Source organism: Nanorana parkeri, unplaced genomic scaffold (genome assembly GCF_000935625.1).
Source record: "Nanorana parkeri isolate BGI_ZX_2015 unplaced genomic scaffold, ASM93562v1 scaffold430, whole genome shotgun sequence".
Taxonomy (NCBI): Eukaryota; Metazoa; Chordata; class Amphibia; order Anura; family Dicroglossidae; genus Nanorana; species Nanorana parkeri.
Window position 1 is genome coordinate 459,335 of NW_017306698.1, and position 22,168 is coordinate 481,502.

The 22,168-nt window shown below is 44.8% G+C and overlaps 1 protein-coding gene across 1 annotated transcript in view; it reads right to left on the bottom strand.

Moving 5' to 3' along the window:
- Nucleotides 1–12,813, bottom strand: part of MAPKBP1 (mitogen-activated protein kinase binding protein 1) — a 152,685-nt gene extending 139,872 nt beyond the window's left edge. Inside the window, exons 1-2 of the mRNA XM_018560054.1 lie at nt 12,702–12,813; nt 2,149–2,533 (exon numbers count right to left, since the gene is read on the bottom strand). Of these exons, the coding sequence (XP_018415556.1) occupies nt 2,149–2,271 (123 nt within the window). The 5' untranslated portion in view covers nt 2,272–2,533; nt 12,702–12,813. The remainder of the gene's footprint in view (nt 1–2,148; nt 2,534–12,701) is intronic.
- Nucleotides 12,814–22,168: the final 9,355 nt, after the last annotated feature.

Here is a 22,168-nt window from a genome sequence, read left to right on the forward strand (position 1 = left end):
AACATCACTCTTAAAAAGGAGAACTATGGGCTAACATTTTTTTGCCCATTGTTTTCTTCAGGGTCACAGGAGGAGATATAATGATGTCCTCTGGTGACCCAAAACTCAGCACATAGCTGTAGAAACGGAAAAGAGGGGGGATCCCTGCGGGGAGCAATGACTCGCCGCTCTCGGCATGGAAAGAAATCGGAAAGTCAGCGGCGCCTTCTAAAAAAATTGCTAATCGCTAGGCTGTTCTAGGTCAGTAACTTAATGCCATGTACCAGTAGCCAATAAACTTGACATTAGTGACATTAAACCTTGCTCTTTTTATTTTATGGAAGGGAGGCACAGATGGTATGCAGCTCTGTTATTTATTTTTTTTAAAGGTTTCAATTGCTCGTTTTTTTAGTGGGTGCCCGCATCATTGTCTCCCCCGCCCCGGTGCCTACATCAGCTAAGCGACTGCTGTGGAGGCACCCGTGTGTGCTCTCTAAGCCGTGCCTGCAGTAGCTGTGTGTACCGATACACACACAGCCCTGTGGCAGGCCACACCCCTTCTCTCCGCCCAACAGGTTGATTGACAGCAGAAGGAGCCTATGGCTCCTCTGCTTTCAGTCTCCTTCCCCGCAACCAGGAAGTTCGGAACGGAAGATCGTGTCGGGGACAGGCAAGTGTGGGAGGGACAGGGGACACAGAAAAGGTACTGGGCGTTTTTTTACTATTGCCCTGCTTTTATTACTACTTCAAACCCAGTAACTCAAAAACATCCATGTGACAGCCAGGCAACTAGCATTTTCAAAAGATAAAAGGCCAGCAAAAGAAAGAAAGGCATCCTTTAAAAGGAAACCTATTACTTGCAGAAGGAAGAAGGCCGTATTTCCTGAACTCATTCTAAAATGGCTAGTTGCCCGACTACCTTTAGCTCCAGTATTTTCTGAGTCACTAACTCATACAAGCACACATCAAAACTCCCAATCTAAATACATGTCCTGGTCATCACCTAAAGCCATTTGACCAGTAGGATAGCTAGACAATTAGAAACAACGAAAGACAATTAGCATTTTCAGAAGAAGTCATTAAATCACAATTTTACACACACTAAAAGGACCAACATTTTCTGGACGAACCTCTAAATTGTGGCGTTTTCAATGAAGGTGCACTATTAATGCTACACTATACAGCACAAAGATGTTCTAGACAATTAGGAGCAGTTTGTTGATGGCCCTTTCCTGTCCCAGCATGTCTGTGGCCCTGTGCACAAAGCCAGAACAAGACCAAGACATGGTTTGAGGAGTTTATTGCGGAGGAACCAGAAGAGCCTGCACAGAGCCCTGACCTCAACCCTACTGATTACCTGTGAGACGAAGTGGACCGCTTGCTGGTGACCCTGGTCTTCTACTCTCAACATCAGAACCTGATCTCACACATGCTCTTATGGCTAATTCAGCACAAACATTCCTTCAGACACTCTCCAAGATCTAAAGGAGCGCCTCCATAGTGTAAAATGGATTTATGAATAAAACACACAGCTGAAGAGGTACTTACAAACCAGCTTGTATAAACGAGCAGAAAGCCATATAATCTTAGGAGACCACCGAGCTGAATACACCAACATAGGGTGAGGGAAAGGAAGTGCTAGTAAGCCGAAACCATCTGCACGCTGACCCTCCTTGACTGTGAGGAGCTGCCCCCCTGTATATACTTTTGGAAGACCATTTTCAGGAGCAGTTACTGTGTTTTGGCGCCTGTGATTTTCACATATCTTTACACTCCAAAATCTTGTGGAAAGCCTTCCCAGGACAGTGGAGGCTGTTGAAGTCACAAATTGGGGTGCGTGTGGGGGGGTCAAATCCTTATTATTGTCCATGGCTTTGGAATGGGATGTCCAACAAACGCATACCCCTACGATAAATCAGGTGAACCACAAACCTTTCGCTAGATTTTTCTTAGAGGTCCTACAAGTTTCTAGGCTACGTTTCATGCTCCTGAATGTCCACCGGTATATTAAAAAAACAGTAGATGATGGGTTCCATGTTAAAATAAAATTGCAACACACACAAAGCTGCAGAACATCAATTTTTGTTAGTTCAAAAAACAAATCACTGGATCACTGTACTGGCAGACGAAAACAAGTGAACAGACCCGGGATCAGAAACATGAACCTACCTTGCTGCCAATGTCTTCCTTCTTTGCTCCGGGCTTGTGTCTTCGCAGCTTTATCGAAGGAGAGCGGAGCAGGTTTTTCAAGCGACTGGTTATGGTCGTTCCAGCTTCCACCGTTGCCATCATTTAGGTTTAAAAATTCCTTTGTATAATAAAAGCAATAAAATAAAAAAAATATGTACAAGTTCTTCTCCTCAGGAGCCGTAGTGCTGCCAGTCAGTCCTGCTGCATTGTTACATAGTGCCGGGCTCAGGTATAGACAGTGCGCCGCTGTCAGCATGTGCGGATGCCACCGTGACTTCCCATGCTCCGGGGCTTTTGTTACCAAGTAGAGAAAAAAAAGGAGGATGGGCTGCTGGGTGGAGGGAATCGGTCAGATTTTCACAACCTGAAAGAACAGAAAGAGAACAGCGAACATGAGAGTGCTGAACAGTAATCTTATGGCCGTGCAATGCAGTGCTTGCTATGAGCTCTGCCGAGACACACACACACACACACACCCACACACACACACACACACACACACACACACACACCACGGGAGATAGCAGCCGCTTTCCAACACGTTTGAAAAATGCAACAATAACAGTTTCCAATGAAGGCAGTAAACACCAGCTCCCGCGATATAGTGCAGTCATGTGCTGCGCTGTCACTTCTTTGTTAGCTGGGACCCAGCTTGAGACAAGTGTTCCAGTGAATGAATACACATTGGGACACTCCTCCCAACTATCCAGAATCAAGGCGCAATCCTGAGCATTTCCACAGCAGCAGCTCTGCCCTGTATTTTTACTATACAAGTGCCCTTTTTTTTTTTTTTCACGCTTGCATTTTCTTCACACTCACACGAAGATTTGGCTTTCCCTGCATAATTAGGAGCTGCCGTGACATGTGCAAAAAGATTTGCATATTATCTTAATACTCTGAAACCTGGAAAAATTGCATGCCGACAGCCTTTTCTACAACGCACAAAATGTAAAGGAGTTTGGCATCATTGTATTTTTTAGCCGTTTCATAATTTTTTTGAGAAATAAATAATAAAACAGCGGTTTGTGCCATTTTATTAACAATGAACTATGGTGTCATTAAAAAGGATACAGTCTAGGGGCCAGTTCACACTATGCGTTGCATAAACATGCATTACAGTGCACTGCATAAGGTCATCCGTTCTTAATGGGCTGGCAGCACACCTAAATACAGACACAATTTTGTTTCTTCAATGAAGCGCACCAAAAAGCATGGCATTGTGCTGCTGTGCACTGAAGTGCATGTTCAGTATCTGCTAGTGCAGTTGTGCACTATACCTCATTGTTAATCAGGTGTTAAAATGTGGATTTTACAGTAGGTAACCCCAACACATTGGTGTGAATGGGCCCCTAAACATAGAATGTTAAAGGAAAACTGAAGTCAAAACACGTTTAAGTTGAGTTGGGTCCATTCACACCAGCTGCTGCGCAACGCACAGCACATGGTATGCGGTGCCCCACAGTGCCAATGCCCTAATCTCAGCACATCGCACTTTTTTTTTTAGAACTTTACGGACATGTCACAAGTGACATTTCATTCACCTCCACAAACACAGCAGGTGCGAGGCAGTTGTTCCGAGTCGCATCCTGCTGCTCTGAAAAAAAAGTAAAGCATACTTTTTTTTTTTCCAGTGCACACCACCGCAACATGTGGTGTGAATGGTGCCCATCCATAAGGCAAATTGCCTTGTCTTGTGCTGGGGCTGCACTGGAAACAATGGCCAGCGCAGCCCCAATGCTAATGTTGTGTCAACACTTTATTTTTTTTTAAATCTGTGCCCCATTGGAGCGATTTACCTTTACTTCCTGTCTGTTAGACACAACAGGAAGAGAGAGAGGAAATCCCTTCAATGTGAGGGAAATCTCTGGTGGTCAGCAAGGTCTTAAGAACTCATTGGAAGAAGATTTTTCTTCAACTCCTGTTCGGATAACAACCCATAAATTTGGGATTCTTTCACTTTAAAAAAGGAGAACTATGAGGTGAGTGCTTTTCACTCACCTCATAGTTCTAGCCGACCTGTGACAATGAGACTGTCACAGGTCGGCTCAGTAGATCGGGAGGTGAGCGAACACATACCGGCCTTCGTTCACCTCTCGATCCTGCCACAGCTCTCTGCCGTGACAGGGGAGGGGCTGGATTCCCCCCTCCCCGCTCCGCCAGCGCTGACTGGCGGAACAGGCGGGGGAGGGGGCGGGTACAGCTGGCTCTGCCTCTAGATAGGCAGAGCCAGCTGTCAGTCACGCAGCTGGGCGGATCCAGACATAATTGTTGGGATCCTCTTCAGCTGCGGCGTCTTAGTATACCGTGAGCAGCAGCTCACGCTATACTGCGGCGTCTCAGTATACCACGAGCTACAGCTCGCGGTATACTGAGCCTAGGGTGACGGGAGGACGCTAGTTTGTGTCCTCCCGTTACCTAAGGAGAACTATGGGGAAAAAAACTTAACCCTATAGTTCTCCTTTAAGGGCTAGTTCACACCAGCCTCCACCAGGCCAGAATGCACTGGATAGCATTCCGGCTGGCTCACTTTGTTTTGGGGTGGAAGGGAGAGTAGCGGTGCATTGAAGTCAATGGCACCGCAGCCACGCCCTCCGGCCGCAGTGCGATCGCCGCACCGGAACATCAATGCCTGCTGTCCGGTCAGAAAAGAAAAATAGTGCATGCAGCAATTTTTCTGACAGCACCAGACCGGAACGCAGGCATTGATGCGTCAGACGTTCCGGTGCAGGTGATTGCACTGCAGCTGGAGGGCACGGCTGGCCGTGAGCTTGCCGAAATGCGATCCAGTGCATTCCGACACCAATCGGGCCGAAACGCACTGGGGCTGGTGTGAACTAACCCTCAGTGATTACCCCCTCTCCATTTGTCCTGGTGAGTGTCATCTCCTTAATGGGGACACAGTTAGCAATAAAAACCTGCCTCTCCACCCTATCCAAAAAAAAGTTTTGGCTTCAGTTCACCTTTAATTACACTCTTTTCCCCTTGTGATGGGAAATGTCAAATGTACAGTCGAGATGCAAACATCCTAAAAAGTTTAATGTTTGTCCCCTTCTACTCTCATTGACCAAAGGGAAAAAAACTTACCTAAAGCAGAGCACAAAACAAACATTCTCAGCTATGGCAAACTAAGACCATTTCAATCAATTTTTCACCTGAATGACAGATTTTCCAAGCATGCAGAACAAATGAGCCAAACGTGTAAAATGTGCCACTTCAAGGTATAGTCATCAACCGAGACAGCAAGGATGCTAAAAGCTTTGTCACGTAGTGTGAACTAGCTGCATAGTTTATGAGTGTATCTACAGCAAACCCACGCTGAAGTAAAAGTCAATTTCAACCTCCGGAAACAAAAGCAGGTCTTAGGACTAGTTCACACTAGAAACTGCATCACAACGGCGTGCGTCTGCGCAGTTGCACTGCGATGCGTTTGCAATGCGTTTTTTAACTGCACAAAAAAATGCTAATTAGGCATGTAGGTCACTTCCTTTTCCTGTCAGAGCATTTCCTATGTTTGTTTTGTTCGTTTGGCAGCTCAGTCATGCTTTCTTTGTTGGCTGGCATGGTGCTAGTTTTGACTTTAGCCATTCTTTTTTTTTTGTATGTGTTCCGTTGCGTTTACAATGCGTCTGATGCGTTTTGATGCAGTTAAAGTAGGACAAGCAGTACTTTTTGTGACTGCAGTTGAATCGACTGCAATGGTGTGAATTAGCCACAAGAAAGCTCAGGAAAGCATTGGGATGTATTTTAACTGCGCAGTTGAAATAAAAGGACTGCATCATAACTGCATATGGTGTGAACAGGCCCTCAGAAATGTCTACACATACCGTCACTCATCCACTAGGACAGGGGTAGACAACCACAGCTGGAGTCCCAAGGTTGCCTACCCCTGCACTGGGATTTTCTAGAACAGGGACTCTCAACCTTTTTTCCAGTCACGAAACCCTTTAAAAGCATGCAAAAATAGTGAGGCACCCAAGTCAAAAATGTGGTCACCTCCCTCACATCAGAGTCTTTTGTCCCACCCTTTACAGAGTACTTTAATCATCAAAAAAATGATTATGTGTAGAGATTCTCCACCTTTTTTCAGTCACAGCACCCTTCAAAAGCATGCAAAATAGTGAGGCACCCAAATCTAAAACGTGGTCAGCCCCTTCACATCAAAGTCCTTCCTCTTTTAGATCAGAGTCCCACTCTTCAGAGTACTTTTCATCATCCAAAAAAATATTATGTGTAACCCTTGAATAATAAAAATAATCATAACAACAACAACAACAGTTTCCACATTTTCAGAAGAAAAGGGAACATTTCAAATTAATTAAAAATGCTGCCCATACACGGCCGACATTACTGCCCACCAGATATAAGCTTTAATGTCATCAGCTCATACATCTGCCATTCACAATGTCAGTGACCTCAGGATTGTGCGTTACATAAACTGAACAAATACATCATTCGAGCTCCCCGCTGGTGTCAATGGCAGCACGCGTCTGCGCAATGTGTCTCAGCATGGCCGCAATGTGACAACGCAGGAGAGCAACTGGGAGGCAGGGACATAAATGGCAGATTTAGAAATATTGAAAAGGACTTCTGAAATTACCATAACATGCTGAACACCAAATCAGCACCCCGGTGGTCACCTCTCCCCCTACCCTCCGTGTAGTTTGTAATGCACTGCTTCAGCGCTCCTCATTGTTTACTTTTTAAACTTTATTCAGAGTTTCTAAAGTGTACACTCCATCCAGGTCTCTGCACAGCAGTATGGTGGGCTGCAGTGCCATCCAGTGCTCTGCAGATAAAAGCAGCGGCGTGTCTACATTTTTGGCACTGCACATCACACATACATTGAAAACAATTGTTTTCTACTTACCTTAGCCGCAGAGTGCATTGATCAGCTGCTGAAAAGATGCCAGTCGCTGCTATTGGTGTGAACGAGCCCTTAGTATTTTCACTTACACCTACAAAGAGGAATTGTTTTTTTTCATAGGATCAAAGATGCAACTACACAAACATCAACAGCACAGAGGACTCAGTCACATACATCTGCTGAACAGCAGGCACTGTGTATTCACATGTGATGAATCACTCGCTAATAACAAGCACATGAACTAGGATTTACAATATTAGATCATTAAGATTTTATGTAACTGTACATACCAGAGCTATAGTTTAATACCACAAGTATGAATTGCTTACAGTGCAAGATGGAATGAGACACACACACACGGCAGGAAAGTGAATCACCTGTTTTATCTTGTTGGGTTACGTTCTTTCAGGCAATGTTAGTTAGAATGTGAACATACTGGCCGGACTTCCGAGAAAATGAAACAGTTAAATTGATATACAAACGTTTTCTGCCATGAAGTAAAATGTAACCTAGAACTTACACACGTGTTTATCTGCTGGGGAAAGGACAGGCTATGACTGGGGTGGGCAAACTACAGCCCTCCAGCTGTTGTGGAACTACAAATCCAATTAGGTATTGCAAGACTCCCACAGCTGAAGTTTACCCAGCCCTGGGCTAGGATATCTGAAATACCGGTCCGATCTACAGTCACTAGGAATGGCTCACAGGTACAACAGGCCTATCAAAGGGGCAGGCTGTACTTTTACAGTTGTTACCCTATCCAGTGACATTTATCAAAAGGTGGGATTCTCCTTTACTGTCCATCACATCCTGGATGTAAGGGGAATCTCCCCGATGGTGACACAGACAACAAAAAACACCCTGACAGAACTAACCTTCCCACCTCCATCCAAAATGTAAAAGCTTTTGCTGGGGTCCGATTTTATTCTTCAGGCAAAAAAAGGCTATAAATGCAATGACACGTAAGTGCCGCTAAGTCCTGAAGTACTGTAAAACCAGCCTGCACCATGATGTGTCGCCACCCACAGATTTTTGGGTGAAATTGCTCTTCTATCTATATTTTGCATCAAGTTTGAAATTTTGGTGAGGATAAGTACTAAGCAGTTTATAACAAACAGCCAAGACCAATGCTAACACAGAACATGAATACAGAGCTGAAACCGATATCAGCATACAGACCAGTCGTCTATTGTTTGAGAAATGTAACCTTGGACATCCCTGAAAAGAAGACAGCCATCTCAACTATCACTTACCAGAGATCACAGTACATAATGAATAATAGGCAGACCACACACACATATGTCCTCCCGTAACTGTCCCATCTCGTTCGTCAAGTATGAAATTTGATTGTACACAATGAGCCCGAGTCTGTGCGTTACCCATGACCCTGCACAAACAGCACTGTATCCTTCAGTAAACATAGTCAAGTCACATTGTGCACACAGTACTTCAGTATCCAAAGGTTTCAGACATTCCATTTGGCCTTCCACAGGACATTCTCTGCTACATTCCGCCCCAGAAAAATGAGAACCAAATTGGCAATTTAATAAAAAGAGTTTATAAAGTTCAGTGAAAGGAAACCCATCAGGAAAGACGCATGAGTTACAGCCACCGACTTCCTTATTATGGTTCAACCTCTAGGACAGGGGGCTCCTAACTAGAGTATCCATACTCATTGGGATAATGGGAACCTGGGACTAGATCACCGAATAATTAAAATTAGCTTCTATTACAGTTATTAATAAGGACTGAGGTGGTATGGCCACTAACCAATCTACAATCAGATTGCTTAACGTGGATGTCTTCGAGCTACCCAGTATTGCCAGTTGGCACTGTTGGGAGTTAAAGTCCAAGTTTACTTTTTTGACCACGATTCATGGTCTGGTGAAGGAAGTATGGGGACATATTGGGCAATCCATTGGAGATCAGTAAAAACTCCTGATCTGGAGATACAGCCCAATCATTCTGCACTACCTGGTAACAATGACAGCATTGATCCGACTTGTTTTTGTAATGAGGGAACTGATTTAAATAGCCAGAAGATGTTCATGTAAATGCCAGCACTGACGTTCCTACAGACTGATTGTGGCTGGCCATGCCCTAACCTCTTCGCCTATCATACCTGTACACCACCTACGAACCAGAGCGATTTTTACATAACTGCTATGGAATTATTGAAGAAAAAAATCAGCAGGGGAATAACCGTTAAAAGGAGAAGGGAAAGAAGGAGTTAACGAGGGCTGATTAAAGGAGAACTACGGGGTCAGGGCTTTTCCCCATAGTTCTCCTTAGGGTAACGGGAGGACACAAACTAGAGTCCTCCCGTTACCCTAAGCTCAGTATATAGGGAGCTACAGCTCGCGGTATACTGAGACGCCGCACCTGGAGCAGATCCCGACGTAGATGACTGGATCCGCCCAGCTGCGTGAGTGACAGCTGGCTCTGCCTATCTAGAGGCAGAGCCAGCTGTACCCGCCCCCTCCCCGTCCGTTCTGCCAGTCAGCACTGGCAGCTCGGAGCGGGGAGAGGGGAATCCAGCCCCTCCCCCTGTCACGGCAGAGAGCCGTGACAGGATCGAGAGGTGAGGGAACCCGGTATGTGTTCGCTCACCTCCCGATCTACTGAGCCGACCTGTGACAGTCTCATTGTCACAGGTCAGCTAGAACCATGAGGTGAGTGGAAATCACTCACCTCATAGTTCTCCTTTAAGGTAAACTAAAGCTTACCACACACGTTACAGTCTGATAGTACAACCTACTTTAGATCTACCAACAACTATGCAGCGCAAAGACCTGCAGAGTAAGCACCAGCTTGTCCCACGGATAGGGATGAATGCACAGTAGCCATTACCTAAGAAAACCCACCCAGGATGGTGGAGGATTCTTCCCACCACCAGAATCAGCTGGGCACCATGGGAAGGGTCTACAGAAATGTAAACAGATGAACTGGGTGAACCTTTGCCATGTCTGAAGGCATTTTAGTTTATAAGCACTGATCATGGGGTGAGATGCACAGACTTCCTATTATTCTCGGAATATTCGCTGACTATTCACTCTTTATTCCCATGAAGAAAAAGGACTTTGTTTTCACTGAAAACAGACTAAACATCGCAGACAAGTGCAAAATGTATACTGGCACCTGTCAATCATTTAAGGGACAAGCACAGGTAAACTCCAGGTAAAGAAGAAAAAAAAAAAACAACAACTTACCATTGCAGTAGGACTACCCATCCTCCCATTGCAAGGGTTAAAGGAGAACTATGAGGTGAGTGATTTTCACAAATTCACTCACCTCATAGTTCGAGCCGACGCGCGACAATGAAACTGTCACAGGTCGGTTCTATAGATCGGGAAGTGAGCGAACGCATACCGTCGCTCGCTCACTTTCCGATCAGCTCCCTGCAGAGAGGCGACTGTCAGTTACTGCTCACCGCTGGGGATTCCCCCCTCCCCGCTCCTCCAGCGCTGACTGGAGGAATGAACGGCGGAGGGGGCGGGCACAGCTGGTTCTGCCTTTAGATAGGCAGATCCTGCTGTCACTCATGCAGCTGGGTGAATCTCAACAGCATGGTCGGGATCCGTCCCGGCTGTGGCGCCTGTCGTTACAGAAGCATGGATGCCGCCATTGCTGACCTTTCCTTCTGGTAAGCCTGACTATCTTGCTTCAATATAGGAGCTTTTGCCATAATGTGTAAGTGTACACAGCATACGTACACATTGTGGCACACTTACTTCACAGGTTTGCCCACCTCCCGCGAAGAAAGCTTCATGCTCTTCCTTGCCACCATCTTGTCTGCATCAGACATCTTCCTTCTTTGCCTATTGGTTGGCCAATAATGATGCAACCTTCCGGTGGCACCTACACGGCACATGGACCACGGGCACTGTCTGTCTGTCTAGACCAGGGGTAGGCAACCTTGGCTCTCCAGCTGTGCTGAAACTTCAAATCCCATCATGCTTCTGCATCTGGGAGTCATGCCTGTGGCTTGCAATGCCTTATGGGATTTGTAGTTTCAGCACAGCTGGAGAGCCAAGGTTGCATACCCCTGGTCTAGACACACAAATTAGGTATAGCCCAGGGGTGGGCAAACTCCAGCCCTCTAGCTGTGGTAAAACTACAAATCCCATTCTGCATCTGTTTCTGGGAGTCATGCCTGTGGTTGTGAGAATCTTGCAATGCCTCATGGGATTTGTAGTTCCACAACAGCTGGAGGGCCGGAGTTTGCCCACCCCTGTGCTGTACCTACTTAGTGTATGGGTCTGTGCCCATATTAGATATACAGAGTATGTATAGACCAGCGGGTAGGCAAACTCTGGCCCTCCAGCTGTTGTGGGACTACAAATCCCATGAAGCATTGCAAGATTCTCACAGCCACCAGCATGACTCCCAGAGACAGATGCATGATGGGATTTGTAGTTTTACCACAGCTAGCATTTGCCTACCCTTGGTATACAGGCACTCACCGCAGAGATAAGTCAAAGAAACAGAATTTTATTGGTTTTGATGGTGCTCAGTCCCTTTTTATCAAAATAAAGACAGACTAAGTTCTGTCGAAACTCTGACTCTTAGACTTATCTCCACTGGAAGACCCGTGAGTGCCTCTAGACCCACTCTGGAGACACACACATTTTTTGGCATAACATACAAAGTCTCATCTGCATAAACGAAATTCAATCCACTAAAAAATGTTTTCAAACATTAGCCATCCAACTCTTCTCAGGCCGTCCTGATCGGCACATGTTCCTGGTCAAGTACTGATCTCATTGGTGTGGCATAAAAGCTAGGCAATGAGCATTGTCAGGATAACAGCCCCTCACCCCCGAGGACAGGTCTTCTATAAGCCCTGTATACAGTCACACAAGGGACACACATTCTGCCTTCCAGTCTGATGATTATCTGCAGCCTGCCTATCCTTTGATAAACTCCACCACTTCATCTATTTACAAACACATAACTGACTCTTGGCATCCATAGATACACAGGGACACAAAAGCTGCATTTATCCAGGACAGCGTGTGCACACATCACACTCACCCAACAGTTAAAGAGCCATGATCATGGCCACACAGATAGCACAATGAAGGGTACCCTCACATAGACATAAAGGAAGAGAACTTTGCTTGGCAGGCAGACAGCAGCAGCACAGTGGGGGGCTTTAAAGGCCAGTTGTGGCAGGAACAGTGTTGTGATGGGTGTGCAGATCTCCCCCAGACACAGTGTTGTGATGGGTGTGCAGATCTGCCCCAGACACAGCGTTGTGATGGGTGTGCAGATCTCCCCCAGACACAGTGTTGTGACGGGTGCACTCAGATCCCCCCCGACACAGTGTTGTGATGTGTGCAATCAGATCCCCCCCAAACACAATGTTGTGATGGGTGCGGATCTCCCCCAAGCACAGTGTTGTGATGGGTGCAGAGCCCCCCCAGGAACAGTGTTGTGATGGGAGCAGAGCCCTCCAGTGTTGTGATGGGTGCAGATCTCCCCCAGACAGTGTGACTTCACATCCCCAGTGTCTATCTCAGGAATTTAAATCGAACACTCAGGACAGACATCTGTCTGCAGACAGCTACTGTTACAATACAGGCCGATTATTGTCCTAATCGTGTGATAGCAGCCATGTCATAAACACATGCAGAATCCCTTGTGTCTGCACACAGATGACACATACCTCCTCCAGCCGCTGCCCGGGCGCAGATTGATTTCCAGTCTCTAGCAGTCTGCAGCCAGGGAGGAGAGAAGTACGGCGGCCTGCGAGGACAAACTAGTATTTATACACTGCCTAGGCTGCACTGACCTCTGGAATGAGGGAGACTGAAGTGGAAGTGTCTGCTAGAAGTACAATGGGGATAATCTCAGGATGATATACTAATAATAGTATTAATAATATACTGTGCTCTCCAGATATGTGCTGGGACTGGTAGTTCCACAACAGCCTCAAAAGTGCTCAAGCTGTCCCATTCATGCATGAGCATAGCCAGGCGATTCAGGTCCCTAAAATAGCCGCCATTCACACCACAGCGTCGAAGTGACGCACATTCGCAGAAGTTTGTTTCCCACATTTGTCATGCATCCCCACTGAGTCCCTGGACGCACAACAAACGTCGGCAAAAAATCTGCAACATGCGCTGTTCTTTTCCTGCGTGTTTGTGCATGTTCCAACGTGTGTGGATGCACAGGATAGATTAGAATGGCAGCATATGGGGTGGCATTACCTAGTAATAGCAACGCAAGCACATTCCGCATTTGCGCATGTCTCATGAACGCGCGTCAAAGCCAGGGCTGGATTTCCATTTTTGGCGCTTGTAGGCACGAATGAAAATCTGTTTAGCCTGAGGTGGCGCCTTTACCTGCTCTGGGACCCGCTGGCTTTCCTATATGCAGAGAAGGACCCCGGCGTCACGTAAGGCTGCCCTAAATGCCTGCCCTCATCAGACAGGTGTTTTACAAGGCGTCCTTACTCAGCGCTGGGGTCCTTCCCCTGCGTGTGCAGAAGCCGGCGGTTCCTGTAGGCGCCTCTGATCTTGGAGCAGGAGGGTGCATTTTGTGCAGAAGGCACCCTGCTTGCTATTGCCGGTGTTGTACCTTGACACAACATCAGAAGTTAGATAGAGTAGGTACCTGCATGGCGCCCCTCTACGGAGGGCACATGTAGACACGTACCTACTCTGCCTAATGGTAAATACAGCCCTGTTCAAAGCGTGTACTATTGTGTGCGTTTGACACGCGTTCATGAGACGCTCGTATGTGAATGCATTTTGCTGCAACTGCTATGCGTCAGCGTAGGGCAGCCCATTAATTTTAATTAGTCACCCTACGGGCAACCAATGTTGCAGAGAAGCTCATGCAGCAGTTTGAACTGCGAGTTTATTATTGTATGAGGTCATACATCTGACAATATTGATATGTTAATTGCACATGGTTTTTTCATCATGTATCTCTCACTGGGTAGGATGTATTGGATCCCCCGTACATAAAGAGGAAATTATCAAAACTGGTGCAGACAAAATCTGGAGCAGTGGTGCATGGCAACCAATCAGCTTCTCTCTTTCATTTTCATATCCTATTAACTCCATTACAAAAACTAGAGGCCATCACCTAAAATTGGTGGAAAAAAATTCCAGCACAAGGGGCGAAGGGGGTTCTTCACAGTAAGATCAGTTAGGCCCCATTCACACCTATGCGTATTGTATTATGCGCGTCTGTCGCGCGACCGTCACGCGTTTTTTTTTACCGCGATTCGCGGTAAAAAAGTCGCGCGACCGTCGCGCGATTCCAAAGGCTACTTTGCAGTATCCAAATGGAAAACGTCCTACAAAACGGACCAATACGCAGCAAAAACGCTCCAGGACCTTTTCATGCGTGGGCCGTTTTGTAGTGCGTTCGGGACGGGCGGAAATACGGACAGGTGGGAACGATACCATTGACTACAATGCTATTTATTTTTTTGACCGTTTTGTAGAGCGTTCATCGAGCGTAGGACGCGCTACAAAACGGTCAGGTGTGAATGGGGCCTTAGGGTCTGGAACTCACTGCCACAGGCGGTGATTTCAGCAAATAATGTGGAATTGTTCAAAAAACTTTTGGACGATTTCTTAAGGGACCGTAATATACAGGGGTACAGGTACTCCTAGAATGAGATCCTAATAGGTTGGACTTGATGGACTAATGTCTTTATTCAACCTCAAATACTATGTAACTATGTAACTGAACAAACTGAACAGAGAAGCTGATTGGTTTTCATGCACAACTGCTCCAGATTTTGTCTGCTCCAGTTTTGATAAATTCCCCTCATACTGTTTATTTTATCATTATAGGGGGATCCTGTATGACGTCATTGGGGTGGATATGGTTCCTGGTTGGGTATACACTCTATGTACAGTATATTCACGTTGCACTTCATGAGTTGTCACGATGTCACAGTATCACATGCTAGGTGCAACAGCGTGCACTAAACACAAGGTAATGTGTGCATCACGCAATGTTATAGTGGGAACGGGCCCTAATTTACCTGGCTACATTCACTCTTTAGTTTGAATGAGGCCTCAAGGTACAAGAGGCGGGTGACAGGAGGCTCAGATGGGAACAGGCGCCACTGAAAATAATGGGATTCTTCATGCTGAGCATTGAGACGCTTCAGCAAACGTACTTCACAGCACCCAGGGGTGAATAGGGTCTCAGGTGATTCCTTGCCACTGGGGGATACTATTGCAATCACTGACACCAATGCTGGGGTTATTATTGCGTCCACTGACATCAAAATGGGTTTTATTATTGTGTCCACTGACACCAATGCTGGGGTTACTATTGCAGTCACTGACACCAATGCTGGGGTTACTATTGTAGTCACTGACACCAATGCTGGGGTTACTATTGTAGCCACTGACACCAATGCTGGGGTTACTATTGCAGTCACTGACACCAATGCTGGGGTTACTATTATAGTCACTGACACCACTGCTGGGGGTTATTATTGCATCCACTGACACCAATGCTGGGGGTTACCATTGCAGTCACTGACACCAATGCTGAGGTTACTATTGTAGTCACTGACACCAATGCTGGGGGTTATTATTGCATCCACTGACACCAATGCTGGGGTTACTATTGCAGTCACTGACACCGATGCTGGGGTTACTATTGTAGTCACTGGCACCAATGCTGGGGGTTATTATTGTAGTCACTGACACCAATGCTGGGGGTTACCATTGCAGTCACTGACACCAATGCTGGGGTTATTATTGCAGTCACTGACACCAATGCTGGGGTTATTATTGCAGTCACTGACACCAATGCTGGGGTTATTATTGCAGTCACTGACACCAATGCTGGGGTTATTATTGCAGTCACTGACACCAATGCTGGGGTTATTATTGCAGTCACTGACACCAATGCTGGGGTTATTATTGCAGTCACTGACACCAATGCTGAGGTTACTATTGTAGTCACTGACACCAATGCTGGGGGTTATTATTGCGTCCACTGACATCAAAATGGGTTTTATTATTGTGTCCACTGACACCAATGCTGGGGTTACTATTGCAGTCACTAACACTGATGCTGGGGTTACTATTGTAGTCACTGACACCAATGCTGGTGGTTATTATTGCATCCACTGACACCAATGCTGACATCAAAATAGGGGAAATTATTGTGACCACTGACACCAATGCTGGGGTTACTATTGCAGCCAGTGGCACCAATGCTGAGAGTTACCTTTACTGCCACTGACAGCAACAATGGGGTTTATTTCACTCCTGTATTCTCTTCAGTGTGCGTTGCAGTAAAATAAATACAGCAGAATGGAAATGTTCAGGCATTGAGGTGTGTTACAGCCCATGAATAGGCTTCCTAAGTCAAACTTCCAAAATGCAATGCACTTCAACAAATGGAAACTAGCTCCTTTTATGCATCCCTCTGGAAGTGTCGGGGACCATACATAAAACCCTCTACAATTTTGAACTAACACTGTCATAAGCAATGATTGCTTCAGCAAATTGTGTCCCCCCAGCCCAGGGTGATGTTGGATGAACAGTTCAGAAACTCTTAATATATTACATGTTATTACAGCAGAAGGGATACAAAAGTGAGGTTTAAAAAAACATGAACTTCCTATAAGGAGTCTTTCCTATAAGGAGAGGCACACATCCAAAAGCATGGAATGGCGGACCCTTGTTTCTCTGCTTGTGGTGTTGTCATTCATCCCTTCTGTTAGGTGTTCTTGGTATTGTGGGACTGGGTGTCCAGGATATTGCACCACCTCATCCTCTGTGACTCCGCAAGGGAACAATAAAGGCACCTTTTTGCATGAGAACAGGAGGTCACAGTTGGCTGTGCAAATAAAACTGCCGCATTGTGTTTCTTTAAAAAAAACAAAAACATGCACATTGAAAGTTGAAAATTTGGGTGGAGTGGAAAGGATTTTAGACCTTTAGGGTCTGTTCACACTATGACACACAGCACCACAAAATACACATACTTATGTGTTGAGGTATGTTCTGGCATGCTGCTTTAGGCAACCCTTTCAAAATCAATGCAATGAACCTCAAGACACAAAAAGTGCAGTGCAGCATGCACGCTGCACATTGGGGTGCGTTGTGGAAGTGCATTGAGGGGCCATTCAGAATGGCACCACAGCGCATCAATACACCAAATTTCAAGTGCACATTTTTCTGAAATTAATATTCCTCCTGACAAGTGAACAAAAACATCTATTCATCTTTTCAGGTGCACATATTGTATCATTCTGTGACAGCAGTATAGGAGATCGTAATGCTGTATACTTTATTTTATAGAAATGAAATGTAATGTTCAGAAATAACGCTCAAATAATATCTGTGAAGTTGGGTCCAGGAAATAAAACCCTTTCAATGGTGTGACATGCCAAGAATATGTAGTTTGTTGTTTCTGTCTTTGCTTAAAAAAATAAATGCTGACACTAGAACACAAATTCCTCTCTCTCTCTCTCTCTCTCTCTCAATCATGCAGTACAGATGACATAATGTCTACGTATATGTCATATGTCTTACAGTGTTCAGTGCAAACACTGGTCAATTAACATCTGCATGTGACTGTAAAATGTACAGTACTGTATGCTTAGTAAGTCCTCACACAGTCTAGATTGTCAATGTATAATAATTATCATGGAGGACAATACATATCAGTTCGCTCAACCTAACAAAGGATTGGATGAAGGAGGGCACTGGCAACCACATCCTACATAATATAAAGAGAGACAGATACTCCCTGTTCCCTGTTTGTAGTACTGGAGGATTATTGAGAATACACTGAGCTTAACACTCTCAGGAATCATGCACCATCTCATTGTCCGGTCTTCTTCTTTAGTGTTTCACCCTGCCCTTGACAGTACTGAAGTACAAGTACAGACACCTGTGTTAGTCTTCAGTTTGGCCCTTGTGTCACTGTGGAGCATCCTTAGATCCAAGACCCAGGTCTTACTTTTGCCCTGGCTGACCCTTTCTAGTATTAAGCCCCAACCCCTGTCATTTAACTGCCCACCACAAGGTAGACTCTCTTAGGGCAGGACCTACACAACACTAAGCTCTTCTGGGGATGCTAGACATCATTCTGGTGTTGGCTATGTTTGTTGTAGGCCTCATGTGTGTTCGACCCTATGCTACATTGGTCATTCATCTGTGTGCATGTCTCTATTGTAAGTCTATCCATAATCTGTGTATGGTTTTTGGCCCACTCACCTATGGGTTCACTGAGGAGTGCATTTTCGTTAAATTTAGAGTCCCCACCTTTTCCAGCGGCATTGTGTCACTGGCCCTAAGGCAAACATCATAGAAGCTGGGGTCTGTTAGGTGTCTTTTACTTTTTTCCTAATGTGTTTCTTTTTCAGGTTTAAGTTAGATATTTTAAATGGGGGCTATTTGAGTTTAACAGCAAGGACTATTTTTACATCATGGTTGACCCAAGTGGACCTGAACTCGAAAAGTGAAGTTTTGCTGTGTATTAGAGAATATTAAGAAATGTTAATTGTGCCTGGGCAGTACCCTGAAAATTGTACCATTTGCCTGAATTTCCTCCTGAAAAATAGCAGTGCTCTTCCCGGTATGTGAGGGTGCCCAGAGATTCCTCTACCTAGATCCTCCTAGTTGTATATATCTAGTGCGAGGTCTAAGGCATGCTGCCTCTGACTGCTAGTCTCAAGAGATTTTTGTGACTATTATTAGTTTTACTTCCACTTTAACAGTACTGCTTACTGTTCTTTTCGCTGGAACCTCTAACTGCAAATCTCAGGAGATTCAGGGTGAAAATTGATGATGTCACTACTGGGCTGATTATCCTTCTCCTTACTGGAGGCTCTGACATAAGGAAGCAAAGTCGTCTACCATGATGGCCGTCTCCACACAGAGACACAAAGCAGAACAAGGCATAGTAACTCCGTAATGGGGAAAGATCAGCTGCAAGAAGACCACAGGCAATACACGGGATCAGTCCTTTGCACGTTGTCCTTCTTCCTATGGGTACATCTTTTTTTGAGTTTAGTTCCTCCTCAACAGTACAGCTGTTGAAGAGAAACTATGTGTAGTACTCGATCCACCACACTCCCCCCATAATACAAGTGGGCGCTGGTATGACCTGAGGATGGCACTGCTCAAATCACAGGAGTATTAAAAAAAGTCACCCGCACTCTAAGGTCAAATGTGCTGAACGTCCTTTTCATTCAGACGCTAGGCAAACATAGTGGCGCAGTGCAAAAAGCAACGTTTCGTCACTGTGTTTGCCTGATGAAGGGACCATGTCTGGTTCCGAGACATTGCTTATTGCACTGTGTCACTATGTTTGCCTAGCGTCTGAATAAAAAGGACATTCAGCACATTTGACCTTGGAGTGCGGGTGACTTTTTCAATATCCCTATGAACAGAAACGAAACTCTAAAATGGGGACACATTGGTTTTGAATGCTTGTTTGTGAGTGTGAATGTCATACAGTTATCTAAATGGGATCAAATTAAAATTAAAATGCTTCTAATTTTGTCAGTTCTGTGTATGTAAACAAAAGAAATACATGTATATAACATTAGCCACGTGCAGAGATAAAAGCTTATTATTGCTAGTTTATTTCATCACCATTGCTTCCCCACAGCCATTCTGTCTCTCTTAAATAGTGAGTTAAGCTGTATATTGAGAAGCACAGTGGCGTGTCTCTGTGTGCAGTCTAAGGGTCACTATGTTCTCCATTGAGCAAATACAAACAAAAGTCCCATGAAGAAGGAGAGACAAAAAAACTAAGACACAAAAGACACGGGCCTCACACAATGGCTGCTTCCCGTGACCTGTCACTTGTGGATACTATCAATCTCAACAGAACTAAAGATGTTTAACTCCACTTCAACTAATGCCATAAATCTGTATCTTGTAAACACTAGCGGCTGCATAATGAGAGTGACAGCCTGTTCAGATGAAGTGGTCTTCTCTAATTGTCTGCAGTGCTCCTTGACCCCTGATGTACATCACATGGGTTTTACTGCCTTTTTTACTCACCATACTATCTAAAAAGCAAACACAGTTCTTTTTGTGCTCCAATTAAGGGAGGACTTTTTCTGGGTGGGCCTAGTATGCTTGCTCCTTATTGGACTCAAGGTCAGGGATGTTTTTTGTTTTTTTTTTGGCGTGAAAAGTACATAATATAACAGGAAGCCTTTGAATACATTAACTACCCAACTGCTGGCTTTATTTGATGTATAAACCATTGTTATGCATATTTGATATCTCATTGTTAGCGTGATCTTATTTGTTCTGTTTTATTTTTTTTGTTCTTACCTTAATTTTCAATCAATAAATATTATTGTAAAAAAAAAGCAAACACGGATCATTTATTTTTTATTTTTAAGCAAGCACATTGAAACACACGTATTGCAATGCAGCAAAATGTGCAATGACATGTGTAAAAGTGCATATGAATGCACAAAAATGCATAACGGAAGTTAAAACCCAACTCTAACTGTTTTTAGGTATCACTTGCCCTAATTTCATCCCCAAACTGCTACCTCCTCATGTATCACTTGCCCCTTCCTGTTACCATCTTGTCTTGTATTGTAATTGTAATGGCTTCCTTATATTGTAAAGCGCTGTGCAAACTGTTGGCGCTATATAAATCCTGTATGATAATAATAATAAACCAGCTCTGGCTGCAATACTCACTCTTTCCAGGGCTGTTCCCAGCAGATGCACCACTCCAGTGCCGGTCCTCTTCCAGGTTCAGTGAGGTTCAGTGTCATTCAATCCACCTACTGTGAGCCCAGGGTGTCAAAGACCTGCCCTCTGAAGGCATGCTATCAAGCAAACCCTGGATACACTGGAGCATGCTGCAGGGAACTCCTAGAATGACCCTACACGCCATGTGAATGGGCCAAAGACATTTGAAAAACGGTATATACAGAAAAGTTATCAGAAAATACATGTGTGCATGGGGGAGCCTCCATGGGGGAAGGCGGGAGGACTAGTGGGCCAGTACTGGAATTGAACTTTAAAAAATGCATGCAGTTTTACAATGCAAAGTCTAAGAATTTCAGCTGGTATCCCGTAACAGACACCAGATGGAGAGAACAAAAATATGTCTTTAGATTCCAGGGCTGGTAATACAATTTATTTTAAAGCAGTGTTTTCACAGACTGACATGCACTAGGTTATTTTATAAACTTACCCCATAGCCTGTCTCAGTTCACTAATGTCTATTGTCAGTTTCTTAGCTGTACTTCTCCTTCTACAAATATGTCTATGTTTACGTATGTTTTTATGTTTTATGTCTTGTTTTATTTATTTTTTAAACTATGGTCTGCTAAAATGATAATAGGAAACCACATTCAGTTACCGTTGTTGTAAAACCAAATAGCAAAGTAAAGTGGATATTGAAAAATAAACAGCACAAATGAAAACAAACAGTATCTAGGGAAGTGAAGTTTGCAATGTATTAGGAGTTTCCTTTTTTTGTTTTCTTTCCAATACTTATCAAAACTGTTTAGACAATAAAATAATACACGAGACAAACCAATAAAACAGTCAGGGTTAGTTCCAGGTATGCAACACAGAAAACGTTGGTGTCATAATGATTTTAACATGTTTAAGTTTACCAAATACAATTGGTTGTGGGTTCTGGAAGAGAATCATTGCACGGGGTTTATATAAAAGAGGTAGAACATATCTGGCTGTAAGACTTCCTTCACACCTAAGCTGTGTGCCGCGCGCAAATCAGTGCAACAAACAGCTCAACACTAGGAATCCCATTCATTTATGGCCCCAGTACACGTCAGTGTTTTGTCTCCAGCAGAAATACGCCTGCCGCAGGAAATACTGCACGAGCTACTTTGGGGCTGATTTCAGTGCGTTTTGTCCCATAGACTCAATAGAATACGCTTAAAAAACGCGTGCTGCAATTATTTGCGCACATATAACTCGCGTTTTGCTCATTGACTTGAACGTGCCAAAATCTGCTCACAACGCGTGACTTAACATATGCGCATAAAACGCGTGCAAAAACCCGCAAAAACCGCTCAGGGCTTGTTCACACCAATTGTGGTGAGTTCCAGAGCGGCAGCTGCTTCCCCCTTTGTTCTAAGGCGGGAGGGGGTGACTGTGCATTGAAGTCAATGGCACCGCAGCCACGCCC